At 27.8% G+C, this 18,709-nt stretch overlaps 1 protein-coding gene and 1 pseudogene across 1 annotated transcript; both read left to right on the top strand.

Annotated features, from left to right (window-relative positions):
- The first annotated feature begins 2,388 nt into the window (after positions 1-2,388).
- On the top strand, positions 2,389-9,206 carry LOC100254458 (beta-glucosidase 12-like). The gene is made up of 13 exons (XM_002277372.4): positions 2,389-2,535; positions 2,749-2,818; positions 4,350-4,408; positions 4,509-4,584; positions 6,091-6,168; positions 6,720-6,807; positions 6,952-7,207; positions 7,516-7,631; positions 7,717-7,934; positions 8,026-8,057; positions 8,501-8,603; positions 8,729-8,837; positions 9,041-9,206. Exons 1-13 carry the CDS (start codon positions 2,389-2,391, stop codon positions 9,204-9,206), a joined length of 1,518 nt encoding a protein of 505 aa, XP_002277408.1.
- A 2,934-nt stretch (positions 9,207-12,140) lies between these two features.
- LOC100249328 (beta-glucosidase 12-like) lies at positions 12,141-17,496 on the top strand (annotated as a pseudogene).
- Positions 17,497-18,709: the final 1,213 nt, after the last annotated feature.

Genomic DNA, 18,709 nt, shown 5'->3' with positions numbered 1-18,709 from the left:
ATATATATTTCAGAACTATGCTCAAAAAAAAATTTAAGAAGGTTGCCAAAAAATTATTTTCATATGTGAATTCTCAAACAAAATTTTGTTCATAAAAGTGCTTTTTTTTTATAAGAATTATGCTTAAAAATTATTTTAAAGATATATTTTCAAAAAATATTCCTCTATTAACTTTTTCCAAAAATATTGTTAAACCAACTCTTAATTTTAACTATCAAGTCAACAATTTATGTCATCTAGACTTGGGCTAAAACTTCAACACTTATATGATAACAATTTTATACCATTAATTTTGCCCTAATTAAATGTTAAGGATGTAGTTTAAATAAATTTATTATTGATCATTCTGCTTAATAATTTAAGTTTCTAGATTGTTTGATGTTATCAAAGGTTCTATGGCAAAATCATGAATCTGAAACTCCAATTTATCAATACTCGGACTCAACAAATGTTAGCTGAGTCACCCTTCTTAATTTCCATCATCTCCCTCCTTTGACACTTTCAAATTAGGTATGCTTGACCTTAATCTGATTAATTTCAATAGAGATCTTCAAATATTTACAGCAGGATGACTAAAAGATCTTACGTATATTTGAAGAAATATCCTTACATATATTTCAATAAAAGCTGCTCCCCTCTTCATTATCTAAAATCAGAAGTACTGATCCATGTGGTCTTAAACAAATAAATCCACTCTCCAACTTGCAACTATTTATATTAATAAATCATTGATTGCTATATGCAAATGTCTATATTTTAAATTGTCTACAGCTTAGAAGCAGTAGACATAATAAATCGATGGTGTAAAATATGATTGATTGAAGGACAAGGTTTTTGTTATTATATCTGTATTAATGACATAGCACCCATCCCAAGATGAGTGCTCCCCTATTTTGACTTCCCCAAAAGCCTCCTATAGCATAGCACCCTTCCTCTATTTTCATGGATCAAGAATAAAAAATCACTAGGTATCTTACCATTTAATTTAAGGAAATTTTCATGAGGATAGATTAGTGCTTCCATTATCTTTTCTCAGTTCAAAGTAGCATGGATTTTAATTTTTTGGTTTTTTTTCATCAGGACCTTGAGATTTGTTGTAAATACACGCTATCACTATTGGTTTCAAATTTCATTAAATAACACTCCTATAAATTTATTTCACTATCAAATTTAATTTTTGAAGAGATGTTAAGTAAAAATATTTTAAATAGGAGTTGTCAATAATTCTGTAAAAACTAAATTTTATTCTTTTAAAAATAAAATTTAAGTATGAAATATATTTATAAGAGTACTAATTAATGAAATTTATTTTATGGTTTTGTTATCAATTTTTTATTTTTCTTTAAAAAGTTTTAACATTTTATTAGAAATATTCAAGTTTTTCATAATGGCAAAAAAACAAAAAAAAAAAAAGTTAATATTTAATACAATTATTCTTATGGGACTTCAAACTTCAACTTCAATGTCCTCCTACTAAAGATAATTAAGAGTCCGTTTTGTTGTAATTTTAAAAAACACTTTTACTTTAAATAGTAGTTTTGAAAAAAAAAAAATAAGTGTTTGATAAATTTTAGAAAATATTTTTAAAATTTTTTTAAAAAATATTTATAGTGTTTTATAAAAAAAATTTAATAAATGATTCTCTTAAAAATACTTTCAAAGAAAGCATTCTTATTAAAAACACTCTGAATAAAAATATTATCAAATATTAACTAAACGATATTTATCAAGTTATAATTATAAAAAAAATATTTATAATATCTAATATATCAAAAATCATGGACATATATCGATGTTTGTAAATAATCGTCTCATTTTGACTAATCCTCCTATTAGTTCTAACCATATTTTGATAATAATACATATAATATGCCTATGGATGAAATTTTCACACCAAAAAATGCCTTTTGGAGAGCTGAAAACGAAATAATCCTGTTTTTTTTTGGTGAACTTTTCATTCATTTCTCATCATAATTAGCATTTGAGAAAAGTTTTGAAGGGTTTTTTCTTTTTCATATTAATGAAAAGGTGGAAGCTAAATGATTGAAATTTGGGCTCATGAATCATTGCTTCAATTTATATAAATCTTGTGAGTGGTTAGTCAGCTTAGAAAAAATATCCTCCTTATTCTCCTGATCTACCAATTAATGACACTCCAAGACAAATTTTCTTGGGAATACTAAAATATTATTTATCATATCGTCAATAGTCATCCCATCACGTTATCTTAACTGAATGACTTAGAAATATATATATATATATATATATAAAATATAGATAATAAAACCTTATTTTATAGTAAAAAATGTCATGACGTCGGTTGATTGATTTCCTCAATTTAGATCTATATAAAGGGCGTGAAGATGAACCTTCAAACCACAGCTTCTCATGGCAGCTCATCAGTGCTCATTGCTCCTAGGCCTACTGATCTTGGTTAGCTCATTGGCTTGGACTGAACCAGTGGAAGCTGCCTCCTTCAATCGGAGTAGTTTTCCGGCCGGTTTCATTTTTGGAACAGCCTCGGCTTCTTATCAGGTAAGGAGATATTTTTGTCAAAAAATTCTCTTTAATTTGTACCATGTCACGGTGTGATTGCTTTCGACCTAAATTTCATTTCTTTCAACCTAAATTCACTTTTTTTCCATGAATTTCAAATATTCAAATTTGAATTTTTGTATACTACATATTCTATATCATATCATATTCATATTTTTGTATGTTAATGTGTTGTATGCATGGATTTTTCAGTATGAAGGTGCGGCAAAAGAAGGTGGCAGAGGTCCAAGTATATGGGATACTTTCAGTCATAAGTACCCAGGTCTCTCTTTGAGTTGATTTTCATGACTTCTTTTCACACAAAAAGTTTATAATAATTGTGTTTGTATTTAAGCTTGAGGGTTTGGGCTAACATTTGAGTTTTAAAACTAAAAATCCATAATAATAATAATAATAATAATAATAATAATATTTATAAAAATAAAAAAAGCAAGTGACTTAATGAAATAAACTTTTGTTATTAATTTTTCTATATTTTTATAAAATAAATTCTAAAAAAAAAAAAACATTTGAAATATTTGGGTTTTGCGTCTATGAGAGATTACTAAGGATCACAATAGGATGGGATGTAATTATTTGTCCCAAAAAATAATAATAATAACAATAAATGAAGAGGATAGGATAAATTGCTATAAAAACCTATCTTATTTGTTTTTTATTTTTTTAAATTGTGTTAAAAATAAATATAATATACAAACAAATAAATATTATAAATTTTATAATTATTTTTATGAAAAGTAGTTTTTTTTTTCAATTTATAAATGTTAAGAAAATGAAAATATCATACTAAAATAATTTTTTATTTAATTAGGGCTGGAAGTAGGATAAATTAATCCGTTTATTCTTATAGGGTAGGGTGGCTACCCATCATTACCATACCTAGTGTTTGCAAATCTTTTGAATTTGTGTTGGACCAGTTGGCTTGCAATCGCCGGTCCCCTTTTTTCTTCCTTTTTTTTCTCGAGAAAATTGAACTCCCTGATTCACACACCAAAAACCAATCTCAGTCATATTTGTAAATCAAACTATTATTCAATGGTAAGATATGATTAATGTTGATGGAAATTCACTTTTTTCTTGTTTTTTTCTTTTTTTTCTACTTACAGATTATTAAAAGTAATAACTGATTTTATTGGTTTTTTTAATGGGTTCTCTCAATGATGGATTCATGCTGGTGTCGCAAAAATTACATTAAAATAACATTGGTCCCATCTACCAGTCATGCAACTGGATTAATTTAGCTGTTAAGTTATTCTACACAGTAGACCTAAGGTACAGTTTGAATGGTTGGTTTTTTACTTAATAATTTTTAAGATAATAAAATGAAATAATATATTGAATAAAATTAAATGATAATTTTTTTTTATGTTAGAATATGTCTTCTAACTAGTAAATTATAAATACTAAGCTCATGCTATTTAATCAAATTAGAAATTTTAGTATATTTATATTTTTATCCTTATTATAATTTAGTCCATTAATATTAAAGATAGAAAAATGAAATATTTTTAATTTTTTTAATTATATATATATATTAAATTTTTATATATGCTCTTACTTAAGAACATATAAATTATAATTTTATAAAATCATGTTGAATCATGGTTCAATCTTGATTAAATCATCGATTCAACTAATGAATTGTGATTCAGTAACTTTTCTAATTCAATGATCGATATGATTTTGAAATCGTATAAAATAATTTAAATAAGATTAAAACCTAATCAATAAATAATTATATTATATATTGATATATGAAAATTTTTATTAAATTTTTTATGTTGGCAATACAGAAAGGATAACAGATGGTAGCAATGGTGATGTTGCAAATGATTTTTATCATCATTATAAGGTATGAAATTCCTTATATTATCTTTTCCTTTTCATTTTCTTCTCATTAATATTATAAAATTTATGGTGATATTTGTCAATAACATATTGGAATTGAATAGGAAGATGTGCATACAATGAAGGAATTGGGATTAGACGCTTTCAGATTCTCAATATCTTGGTCTAGAGTGTTGCCTCGTAAGTTTGTTGTTTCAATATTTTTATAAATTATTAAATTTTCTGTTCGGATTTCTTAATAATGTATGAAAATGTTAGAAGAATTGTGATATTTAATTATTAATTAATTTTATTTTTTTCCCACACAACAAAGAAGTCGGCTTTAAAAAGAAATAAGGAAAGAAAAGGAAAAAATCGTTGCCCCTTTTTCCACATTGAAGTTGATTCTTTGGCTAGTGAAGTTTCCAACCCCGATTTGAATAAGCATAATTTTGACTAGATGATGGAAGAGACAAATCCATAGAAATGACTCTTAGATGATCATATGTCTCATGGAATGGCAAATAAGGTCATACCAGTTCATCTGTATATTTAAAAAGTTCTTAAAAAATTCTTTGTATCTTCCTTGACCGTAACAATTCAACATGAAACAAATATTAAAAAAAAATGTAATAAACTATTAATAAAATCATGTCGTGTAAATATTGTCTACTACCTATGTGTTGGTGGATGGTTCCGCATGACGTTTCTCTTAGTCAACTCATGAGCTTTTGAATAAAATAAGTCACAACCCACTAATCATGTATTAAATCTTAACTATTTCAAATCTACGTATTAAATCTTAACTATTTCAAATCTACCATCTCTCGCAAAGTCACAATATATTTAATTAAACACATTAGATAAATCACCTCTTATAAGTATAAAAAATTTGATAGTGAGAGATATCACATCTAATGACAATTGAAAAAATAATCATATCTCAAAAGATTTTTTTTTTTTTCACATTTATATATTTGTGAAATGCAATCAACAAATTTTTTAATATGTATTTGAAGTAAAATAAGTTTTAATAAAAGAGACATCATTGTTAATTAACGAAATCTAAAAATGATAAATTAATTGATCTTATATCAAAATATAATTAAATAATAATTGATTTTGACATTACTCTTGTTTGTGATAGAAATGGTTATTTAAAAAAAAATTCAGAGTATATCATCTTTAGACTTACTGTCATAAACATACAAAGCTTTTATTATATATATATATATATATATATATATATATATTATGGACTTAACATCATAACAAGTAACATTAAAGAGTAGCAATGACCTAAATTCACCAAAAATATGGTTAAATCTAGAAAGGTTTGCTCATTGTTAATATTGTTTAAGGATAATATTTAAGAAAGATTCCAATTATAATTAGTATTAACTTGGACAATATGTTGTGGTATCCATTGAAAAGCATTAAGAATGGCATATCAATGTCTCCCAAAAGAACAACCCTTGAATGGCTATTTACTTAAGTAGATCTCAAAAACAATAATAAACAAAATTATTCATTACATGATTAGGAGAAAATGACAATAATTTTTTCTAAAAAGAATTGTTGAAGTTACTTCTTTCAACCAATGTGATAATCAAATCACATAGTTATAAATTGACCTTATATTCCAACGGGTGTAACATATATTCCATTTTCTTTTGCTTGGAACAAATATAAATTTTTGTAACTTAGGTGGGAAGCTAAGCGGAGGAGTAAACAAGGAAGGTATCAACTTCTACAACAATCTCATCAATGAACTACTATCAAAAGGTCATTACTCCCTCTTATCTCTTTATATTTTGATGATTAGCTAGTCATATTTGAGGCTGCAACTTGAGCTAACTCTACTCATTTACCCAAATACTAATTACAAATCTAAATTTTTATTTAAATTTAGAAAAATAAGCTTAAGTTGAACTTGATTTAGGTAATTTAGATTGAACATTAATTTGGTTAGCTTAAACTTTAAATAAATTATTTTCATGTTTGGTCTGACCATCAAGATAACTCGAGTTGTACCCACTAACATTAATGAACCTAAATCTAGGATGTCAACAGATCGGGTGGGAATTGGACTTCGATGTGACTGGCCCAACCATTTTAGGATGGACTAATACATAAGATAGAGCCCAACACTAGATGGGTTTGGGATAAGCCAGCAGTTGGGCCAAAAATGTACCCTTATGAGTATCGTAATTGAATTAAGCTTCAATTGAGGTTGCAAAAGTTAAACCACAAACTCAAACATTCAACCTAAGAAATGAACTATTTGGATCAAAACACTAAAAAAGCTTGTTCCGTATATGTTTCACTTGACATAGGTCTACAACCCTACGTGACAATATTTCATTGGGATCTTCCACAAGCACTGGAAGATGAGTATGGTGGCTTTTTAAGCCCACACATCATGTAAGTGAATCAAACCCTCTTTATTCATCGATCTTTACAAAACTTTTAACTATACATCTAAATATATATACAAACACATTTGTGGGGCAATTTTTTTGTTTGTGAACACGATATATATATAACATGTAACCATATGTTCAATAGAGATTATTTTCGGGACTTTGCGGAGCTTTGCTTCAAGGAGTTTGGCGATCGGGTGAAGTATTGGATCACCCTCAACGAGCCATGGACTTACAGCAATGGTGGTTATGACCAAGGAACCTTAGCACCAGGACGATGCTCTAAGTGGGTTAATGGAGCATGCACAGCTGGGAACTCTGCCATTGAGCCTTACCTGGTAGGCCACCATCTGCTTCTTTCTCATGCAGCTGCAGTAAAAGTGTACAAGGATAAATACCAGGTGAGTATGCAATAGTTTTTAGTAAAATTCACGTATAATCTAGTACATTTGGTCTGTGTATCTATACTTAGTATTGCGAACTATAAAATTCAGTTATTAACTAACCTACAAACTTGAGCTTTTAATGATAGATTAGCAATTAATTCATATAAAGTTTATTAGCATTTGGACTATTACATAACATGTAACAAAATTTAAAACAGTTTTTCCAATTGTTAATCAAATTTTGAGTCTTTAAGAATGGAAAAATCGTTATCAATGCTATAATCCTTAGCTAGAAATGTTATGCTAATACATAAACTATGTAGGCATCTCAAAAGGGGAAGATTGGAATAACATTGGTGTCTCACTGGATGGTACCCTACTCTGACCAGAAAGTGGATAAGAAAGCAGCCATAAGAGCCCTAGATTTCATGTTTGGATGGTTAGTATATACATGTATAGTCAACAATTAGCCTCTTGATTATAAATTACTACACTAATATTATTATATGTTTGTCCATATATAGGTTTATGAATCCATTAACCTATGGAGATTATCCATATAGCATGCGCACGCTTGTTGGACCACGACTACCAAAGTTCACCCCTGAGCAATCTATGCTAGTGAAAGGGTCCTTTGATTTTCTTGGATTGAATTACTACACTGCAAATTATGCAGCTAATGTTCCTGTTGCTAATACCGTTAATGTGAGCTACTCTACAGATTCTCTTGCTAATCTCACCAGTAAGTTTATACCAATTCCTCAAATTTTGATTCATGATCACTATAAACCTATGTAATTAATATTTTTTCTTTTTCTTCCTTGGTTTGATAGCACAACGCAATGGAATCCCCATCGGTCCAACGGTATGTGGGCAGAAAAAGTTGTTACTAACACTGAGAAAAAGTCATATTATGCATGAATAGATAGTTGTAGTTAGGGGTGACAAAAGTTTGATATAATTTATCCGCACGATCCGAATCCAACACTTTTTTCAAGGGTTAAATAGACTCACGAAATCTAATTCAATTGGACTATTAAATAATATCTAATTATCAAATGGATTAAATATGTTACATAATGTGTTTTATTAGGTTATGTATTTTTTTTATATTTTTAACTCAATTATTATTTATGTTGTCTTTGAATTAACTTACTTAGTCAAGTGTTCCACTTTTAACACGACACAAAACAAGACCCACCAATACGAATTATCACCCCTATATAACATAACATACTTCTCTTTAGAGCATAAAGGTCATTAATTGGTTCATTTTCATAATTATGTGTACGAAAAATGTATCTGCAGACTGGTTCAAGTTGGCTTAGTGTCTATCCTAGTGGAATTCGGAGTCTTTTACTCTATGTGAAGAGAAAATACAACAATCCACTTATTTACATCACTGAAAATGGTAAGGCTAATGACCTTTTATTAATTTCCTTTTCGGTCACATGTTATCTTAGAAACATATAACTCAAAAGAATTCTCTTATTACATCTTTAGTCAATTAACATAAATGTTTGAAACTATTTTCAGGCATTAGTGAAGTCAATAATAATACCTTAACACTTAAAGAGGCCTTGAAGGACCCGCAGAGGATAGATTACTACTACCGCCATCTTTTATTCCTTCAATTAGCCATCAAGTGAGTTTTATTATTTTGATATGCAATTTTTTTTTTCTAGTGTTTAGTTTTCTTGCAATTACTCAATTTTGAGTGATTTCATTTTGACTATAGTAAGTATATTTATAACAATTTTATGATTATTTGATTGCACAAATATATATATATATATATATATATATGCTAAATATGGTGTAGTAATTTTATTTTTTTTCTTGTTGTAGGGATGGCGTTAATGTGAAGGCTTATTTTGCATGGTCATTCTTGGATAACTATGAATGGAATTCTGGTTACACTGTTAGGTTTGGAATTGTCTTTGTTGATTATGACAATGGCTTGAAAAGATACCCAAAGCATTCGGCTATATGGTTCAAGAAATTCCTCCTCTGATAGAGGAGCTCCACAACAATATCTTTTCAACGTATAAATTAAATAAGATGGAGATGATCATCTCTTTGTATCCCCATTTCATAATATGTTTGGTCCTCGCATGTAACTACTTTAATTAAATCTATAATACATCTTTCTATGTGTTGATTTTATAATATATCTCTCATTTTATTATTGTCCTATTTTTCAAAGTAAGATCATGTTAAGAGTTTAAATAACTAAAATGATATTTGTACTTTTAATCCTCTCATCGAATTGCATGATACTTTCATATCCTTTCATCTAATCGTTTTCTCTACAATGAATAGCTAATAATAGCATACACTATACATTTTATAAAATAAAGGCATTTATATATTATTGTAATTACATGGACAGCTCTTGATATATTGGTATACAATTAAATTTCTCTTAAATAGAGAATTTTGTATCCCTATTTCAAAATAGGTTTGATTTTTACAAGAACTATTTTAATTAAATCCATAATGCATTTTCTTGTGGGTTGATTTTACATTTTGTCTCTCATCTCATTATTATCCTCCTTAGCAAAGTAAGATCATGTTAAGAGCTTAAATGACTAAAACAATATTTGTACTTTCATATCATTTCATCAAATTGATTTCTCCACGATGAGTATATAAGAACAGCATACCATATGCATTTTATACAATAAAAAACATTTATATATTACAGCTATTAGAAAGAAATAACATAATCTATTAGAAAAACCTGGCATCATTTTAATATAAATTTATAATTACTTAGATACCTCTTGATATATTGGTGAACGCACAAATTTTTCTTAAATAGAAGATTATGAAACCAATAAACCCTTATTAATTTGTAAAATAGCTCTCGATGCATTGGTGTACGCACAACTTTCACTTGAATAGAGAATACGAAACAAATTAACCTTTTAAAATAATAAGTATAATAATATATATTTGTTTTATGGTTAATGACTAAAAAGAAGCTTGACTAGGTATGGGCCTTGGATCTTGACTTGACTTGATCTAAGTTTGATCTAAGTAATATTGACTAAAATTGTTAATGCTTGATCTTGGATTAAATATGCTACAAACTTTATTTTTGGATCTTCAAACTTATTCTTCAAGTTTTTGAGGATTTGTAAAGTTTCTTAAATTCTTTGGTGGACTCTATAATTTTTTTCAAATTTTGAGAGTGTTTTTTAAAAGTTAAAGAGGTCCTAAAGGTTAGGAAATTCTCTTTGATGTTATCTTCAATGTTTTTAGAGATAATTATTATTATTTTGATAATTATCTTTGTAATTATCTAAAAATTGATATTGATAATTATTATTAACAGTACCATATTTCAACATAAGGCAAGTCCTCCTTTACATGGATCCCATATAACACATTCCATAATCTTAATTATGTGAAGAAATGGATTACACATAGTAAAAGTTAATATGTCCTCTTAATTCAATTAGAAAAAACTCTTTTCTTATATTCAAAACTCTTCTCTAAAAGTGTATTGATTTTTCACTTGCAAATTATTTTAGTGTTACTTCAAATGCATCCTAACTTTTATATATATATATATCGTGAGCTAAATTTGTTTTAGAATTTTAAGCATTAAAATCGTTCTTTATTTACTCATTGTGCACTCAAAGGTAATAGTTAAATGGTACTAATAGTCAAAGAATGACGGTGTCCATTCTTTATGTTATAGAATAGTTAAAGATAGTGCTATTTTTATGCACTCAAAGGTCAAAAGTACTATTTGCTTTAGTTAAAAATTTACTTTCACAAGGTAATTTCCGGATACTAGATTTATTATGAAAATACATAAAAACAATAAATATTTCGAGTTCATTTGATATGGTTTGACATATGAAAAGAAGAGTTTGCATTTTATAAATATTTTATAATCAGCCCATTAAAACATGTTTTTTCTAAGAAGAATTTGAGATAGTCTCCAATACCTAAAATATACATTTAAATTTATTTAGAAATAGTCTCCAATACCTAAATATACATTTAAATTTTTTTAGAAATTTTTTTGGATCCTCCTTGGATATATTCTCATTCCAATTATCTTTCCTTTGATTTCCTTCCTGGTTAATGACTTCATCAATGCCACCTCCTCACCTGCCAGTAAGTCGCTTTTCTGTCCTCCAATGTGTGCCATGTCATTTGCCAACTTTGATTTTTTCCATGACATAAACAATTCCATGATATTGAGAAAATTGGAAATAATTTCTTTAAAACAGTTAGAAATTAAATGATTTTCACTTGTTTTTCTTCTAAGAAAACGCTTTTAGATTTCTTTCCTTTTTTTTTTGTTGTTTTCCTTTTTCTTGAAAATACATTTGATAAAAATAAAAAAATAAAAAATATTTAAAAAAAATGAAATTTATATAGTCTTGTTGAATCTTGATTTTTCACTATTGCAAAAAACGATTAAATAAAATATAATTAAAAAAATTCTACATAATACATCTCATGGTATGAGATATATTATTAAAAAGGATTATTATATTATGTTATTTTATTAACTTTTCTTATAATTAATTAAATAATTTAATCTAATATAAAAGATATATTCATCTATAATAATCCATAATTTAATAAATAAACAAAATAATTATACCATACTTTAAGTTAATATTTATTAATTTTCAAATATATATATATATATAAAATAATATTTTATTCATATTAATATTTTAATATTTATACTCGTTTTATAGGTATAATGATTTTAAAGGCTGATGTGTGAAATGTATATGTTCATCCACTCTAGTTTTATTACATTGGGGTCACCACATATATAGAAAATAAAAAATAAAAAATAAAAAATAAAATCTTATTTCATGGTAAAAAATAATCCTTAATGTTGATTAATGCCCTAAATTTTGGTCTATATACAAAGGGAGTGAAGTGCTGAACCTTGAAGCCACAGCTCTTCATGGCAATTCAAGGCTCATTGTTTCTGACTCTACTAATCCTCGTTAGTGTATTGGCTTGGACTGAGCCAGTGGTTGCGACCTCCTTCAATCGGAGTAATTTTCCGGCTGATTTTGTTTTTGGAACAGCCTCATCTTCTTATCAAGTAGGAACATATTTTCATACACGAATCAACTGTAATCTAGCCCTATTTTGCATGAATTTTCGTATGAGTATATTTTCAATAGAAATGAATGTGTTTTGTTTATGGATTTTTCAGTACGAAGGTGCTGTCAAAGAAGATGGAAAAGGTCCTAGTATATCTGATACTTTCAGCCATAAATATCCAGGTCTCATTTTGGGTTAATTTTTATCATAGAAAATTTCGGTTGGTATAATTGAGTTTGAAATTTAGAGTTTGGGTTTCAGGATATTTAAAAAAAATAAAAATAATGAAGCAAATATTAAAAAGATTTTCAACTTGCGTTTGGAATTAAAAAAATGCAAGAATTTAGAGTATTCTTTTTGTGATGGCACTAGAAATGCAAGTTTTATTGTCATTTCACATGTACTTTTCTTGCTTTTACAAACCTTTTTAATTTTTCTTGGAATGTTTGACTTATGATCTATCCATTCTTCTTTCTTTTTCTCAAGAAAAATGAATTTCTATATTCATTTTCATGAAATCACCCATGGTTTTAATATCTCAGATCTCCATATATTTGTTGATGGAATTTTTTTTCCTAAAAATTAATAGCCTTTCTAAAATAATTATTTTAATTGCTTTATTTTAAAATCATATATGTCAAATGGATAAGATAATCTTAATATTTAGAGAGAAAAAAAACCTCAACTTTTTAAAATTTTGAAGTATACCTTTAATTGCCTCTATACTTTTAAAAGGAAAAGAAATCAAATATCAGTTGGGGTTGATGAAGAGTATTCTTATCCAAAAATATTTATATGTCATGTTTTAAAAAAATTGAGGTTATTCTTTGGATGATTATTTTATCCTATTTAATTAAATGACCCTTTATTTTATATGTTATCTACTACAAAATAAAAAAAGCAATCATGATGTCTTCGAAAAATATATCAGCACATGCACATTTAATTTTGGGAAAGAAATAAAAATTAGACAATTAGGTTTAAATTCTAGTTAATAAATAATAATTTGTATTGATATCTAACGAATCTTAACTATTTTATGAGATTTTTTGTGTTAACTAATAATGAAGGTAGGTTAATTGATGGCAGCAATGGCGATGTTGCAGATGATTTCTATCATTGTTATAAGGTATAGAATTCATCATTCTAAATTTTTTACTCATTTTTCTCTCTTTAAGGTTTATATGTTAATTTTATTACTTATGGTGGATTTGAATTTAATAGGAAGATGTGTATTTAATGAAGGAATTAGGGATTGATGCTTTTAGATTCTTAATATCTTGGTTTAGAGCATTACCTGGTAAGTTTATTGTTTCAGTATACTCATTAATTATTAAACTTCTTGCTAAGATATGTTAATAGGATAATAAGGTGTTATGAGAATTAGCATATTCAAACATTATAATGTTTTTTTAAAAAAATAATTCCGTTGTACTTCCCACACAAACATACAAGCAAAAAGAAAAAGAAAAAAAAACTCATTTTAATATATATATATATATATATATTAAGAAAAGAAATAAAAAGAAAAAACCATTGCCCATTTTCATCTTTTGAAGTTGATTTGAAGTTAAGTTGGGAGTTTAAAATGCAGATACAATGATTTATTGTGATGCCCCTGTTTTTTCCAAATTCAAACCTTTCATTATGTTAAACATGAAGGCACCCTTTGGAATTTTATGACACCAATTTGATATCATATTGAATTAAAATCTGAGTCATTGATATATAAGACTAAATTAAGACATAAACAAAGATACAAAACAAAAGATTAATATAAAAAATGAGATTAAGATATCTAATTAGTCTAATTTTTTATAAGAAAAAAATGAATTATATGTACCAAAAAATGAAATCACCCAAAGGTATAAAAAATAGGATTTACTTTTATTATATGGTCATAATTTATTGTGTGACTTTCTAAAATGACATAGCAATATAGTTTTCTAATACGATAGAAAAATGATGATAAGAGATTCATTCATAAACAACACTCTAACTCAAGGAGCTACAAATGAAGTTCCTCTCATGATTCATTTAATTTGTTTACTTTCAACAATAAATAATCCTTTAATGTTTTTATATACCTTTATAGCTTTTAATAATTGAATATGAAATAAAATGAAAAAGTATTAAAAGTTTCACTTATAACATAATAGCTAATCACATATAAATATTGTTTGTTAACTATGTACTCATGTTGAGTTAGGATACAATATTCCCATTTTGATCCCTTCATTTAGGTCTTGATGTCCTCATCATAACCCATGGATTCATGGATGGCTCAATCCTATATCGTTAAAGGTTGGTTTTGATATCAGTGCCTCTCACAATTTTAAAATATATCTAAGCATATTACTTAAGTCATTTGTTTTTAGTGCCAAAAACTTCTCTATGCATGAATAATCACATCCATGACAATAAAAATAGTGACATCTTAAAAAAAATTTGTGCACTTTTTTCCTTTTGTTGATCTCAATGTAGTATTTGGCTTCTTAATTATATAAGCCCCAATTTATTTTATCATATCTAAAAGTGATATTTTTCTTTTCACTTACTTCCTTGTTAATCAATGAAATCCAAAAGTAATACATCATCTTAATTAGATATGTGACTTAACTCTTATGTTAAAATTTTTATCTAAAGTAATTGATTTTGACATCTTTTTATCTTATCTTGATGCAAATGGTTACTTTTAAAAAAAAATCTATAATATGTTATTTTTAGGCTCAAGCAATGAAATTCATTAACCTAAAGTATAGTTCAATAAAAGAAGTATGCTAGCTTATATTTTTTATTGGATAAAGAAATATTTCAATTATATATTAAAGTTAATTGGGTCAATTTGTTGTCTTATCTATTCAAAGTATTAAGAATTGTATATCAATGTTGCTTCCGAAAAGGAAAATCCCTGAAAATTTGAACATTTAGTTAGAAAGCATATTAAAAGAAATTATTCATAAGGTGTTAGAAATTCAAAACAAATCATATGATTCCAAAGGAAAAAAGATAATACATAATTTTATGGAAAGATTGTCATAGTTACTCTTCCAACCAATGTTACAAGATGGAAATTAATTTTAATAAAGTCAAAAACTTTTTTTTTTTTTTTGTATTGTGGTTTAACTTAAAAATTTTATGTTGGGATACTATAAAAAGTTTAATATTAATTTTATATAATAATATTATCCCACAATGTTATAAATTGACCTCACATTCCTTGAAAGATACATAAATTTTGTACTCAAGTGGGAAGCTAAGCGGGGGAGTGAACAAGAAAGGCATCAACTTTTACTACAATCTCATCAATGAACTACTATCAAAATGTCATTATCCTTCCATCCTTTTATAATTTGATGATTAGTTGGTCAATTTAAGGCTATAGCTTGTACAAGCTCAACCCTCCCACCTGATCAATTGATATATATATTTACTAATTTAAGTCTAAGTTGATTTTAGTCGAAGTTTTAAAAAAATAGGTCTAAATTATATTTAAATTGTGTAATTCATATTGAACAACAGGTAAGGTAGGGTTTTAGAAGAAAAAACATCAAGTTTGGGTTGATCTAAGGTTGACTGCCCATCGACACAATAGGTCTAAGTTTTACCTTGGCCATAGAGTGTACCTAAATCTAGGAATGTAAATGAGTTATGTTGAATTAAGCTTAGATGGGATTAGCCTAGACATCACTCTAGGCTAGAGTAGTGTCCAAGATTACACCCAGCTCTAAGTGGGCTTGTACTGAACTTGGTTTGGCTTTTTTTTTTTTTTCCAAAATTCAACTTAGGCTATGGAGGTTGAGCTAGATACTCATGAATTCAACTAAAAAACAACATCAAAGCATAGACTGGTAAGGTTAATTGGCTACAAATTAATATGGGGAAAAACACTATAGAGCTTGTTCTAAATTTATTCCACTTATCGTAGGTCTACAACCCTATGTGACAATATTTCATTGGGATCTTTCACAAGCACTAGAAGATTACTATGGTGGATTTTTAAGCCCATACATTGTGTAAGTAAATCAAATTCTACCTTCTTTACCATTCTATACTCAATGAAATATATGAAAAATATAAACATTTCTAGGACAAGTCTTGTTAATTTGCTTATAAAAATTTTAGTATTCCTTGTATATAATACATGACATGTTACTGTATGATCGACAAAGATGATTTGCGAGACTTTTCAGAGCTTTGCTTTAAAGATTTTGGTGACCGGGTAAAGCATTGGATCACCCTCAAAAAACCATGGACCTTTAGCTTGGGTGCTTATGACCAAGGAGGCCTAGTACCGGGGCGGTGTTCTAAGTGGGTTAATGAAGCCTGTGAAGCTGGAAACTCTGCCACTGAGCCTTATATTGTAGCCCCCCATATGCTTCTGTCTCATGCAGCTGCAGTGAAAGTATATAAGGCTAAATACCGGGTAACCGAATAAATAGCAAGAGTCTCAAGCATGATCCATTGGTTTGTCAGTCTTTATTAGGAGGGAATGAATTATGAACAAGGGTTTGAAAATAATAAGTTATCGACCAACCAAAATGCTTAAGTGGTTAGAGGACTACAAGCTAATAATGAATATATATAAAGTTAATTTGCTAACATGTAGTCTAATACATAACAAGTAACAAAATGTAAAATAGGAGTGCATGGAATCAATTACGTGTTATGATTATTTATTAGGTTTTGAAAAAATTTATACAAGTCCTTAACAATGGAAGATTATTATTAATATTATAATACTTAATTAGAAAGGTTGTGTTGACAAACTGTACAGTCATCTCAACAAGGGAAGATCGGGGTAACATTGATATGCCATTGGATGGTGCCCTACTCCAACCAGACAGCTGATAAGAAGGCAGCCAAAAGAGCCTTCAATTTCATGTTTGGATGGTTAGTATATAAATGCATCACAAAAACCAGTCTTCTAGTTATAAATTGCAACACATACTAATATCATTTCATGTCTATTCATAGGTTTATGGACCCATTAACCTATGGCGACCATCCACATAGCATGCACATACTTGCTGGAAATCGACTACCTAATTTCACCTTTGAGCAATCTATGCTAGTCAAAGGATCTTTCGATTTTCTTCTGATTGAATTATTACACAACAAATTATGCAGTTGATATTCATGTAGCTAATACTGTTAATGTGAGCTACGCTACAGATTCTCTTGTTAATCTTACTAGTAAGTCCATATAAAATCCTCAAAGTTTGATTTGTATAATAATTTCAATAAATCATCTTGATTATTGTTGACCTATATATGTAATTAATTTTTATTTTTTCCCTTTGGTTTGATAGAACAACACAATGGAGTTCCCATCAGTCCAGTGGTATGTAATCAATAAATTGTTGTTTTATAGCATTTCATACTTATCTTTCTAGATTGAGAATCATTAATTACTTCATTTTCATAAACTAAACGTTGAGAAATGAATTTGCAAGTTGGTTCAACTTGGTTTAGTGTCTATCCAAGAGGAATGTGTAGTAAAGTCAACAATAGTGCCTTACAAATTAAGGAGGCACTAAAGGACCCCATGAGGATAGATCACCACTACCAACATCTTTTGTTCCTTCAATTAGCCATCAAGTGAGTTTAATTCCTTAGACATATAGAAATTTTTTCTAGTGTTTAGGCTTTTTGCAATTACTACATATTGGATGATTTCAACATGACAATAGGTAATATATTTGCATGTACTTTACAATGATTTGATTATGCAAATGAGAAAGAAAAAAAATACTAATTAGGGTATCAAAATTTTTGGTTGTAGGGATGGTGTTAATGTTAAGGGTTACTTTGGATGGTCATTGTTGGACAACTACGAATGGAATTCTAGTTACACTCTAAGGTTTGGCATCATCTTCATCGATTATGATAATGGCTTGAAAAGGTACCCTAAAGATTCAACTGTGCGGTTCAAGAAATTCCTTAAAAAATAGAGGGACTTCACAACATTATCTTTTTAATGTATGTATTCAATAAGATGGAGATGATCATCTCTTTTGTATCCACATTTCATAGAAAATAAAACTTTGATTTTCTTGTAGGATTGTTTTATTTAAATCCGCAAGGAATCTTTCTATCTATCCCTCTTTTCATTTGTTGTCTTTCCTTTCAAAGTGAGATCATGTTAGGAGTTTAAACAACCGAAATGACAGACATATTTTCCAAACTCTTTCCTTACATTGTTTTCTTTACAAGTATTAACAAATAACATCCAACATACTGTAGACCTGCCAACTCTCATATATTCACTAATATTGTAGATCTGTCAACTCTCGTATATTCAATTTCAACACTATGTCAATGTGTGAAAAGTTAATCAATCCTCTGCATAGACCCAAGAGGGGTTAAATTGGATGTCTTTTTCAATAATATTTTTTAACAAATTTAAAAGTAAGTAAGAAT

Source organism: Vitis vinifera, chromosome 13 (assembly GCF_030704535.1).
Source record: "Vitis vinifera cultivar Pinot Noir 40024 chromosome 13, ASM3070453v1".
NCBI lineage: Eukaryota > Viridiplantae > Streptophyta > Magnoliopsida > Vitales > Vitaceae > Vitis > Vitis vinifera.
Note: the sequence above shows the minus strand (reverse complement) of the source record. Positions and strands in the feature narration are given on the sequence as shown.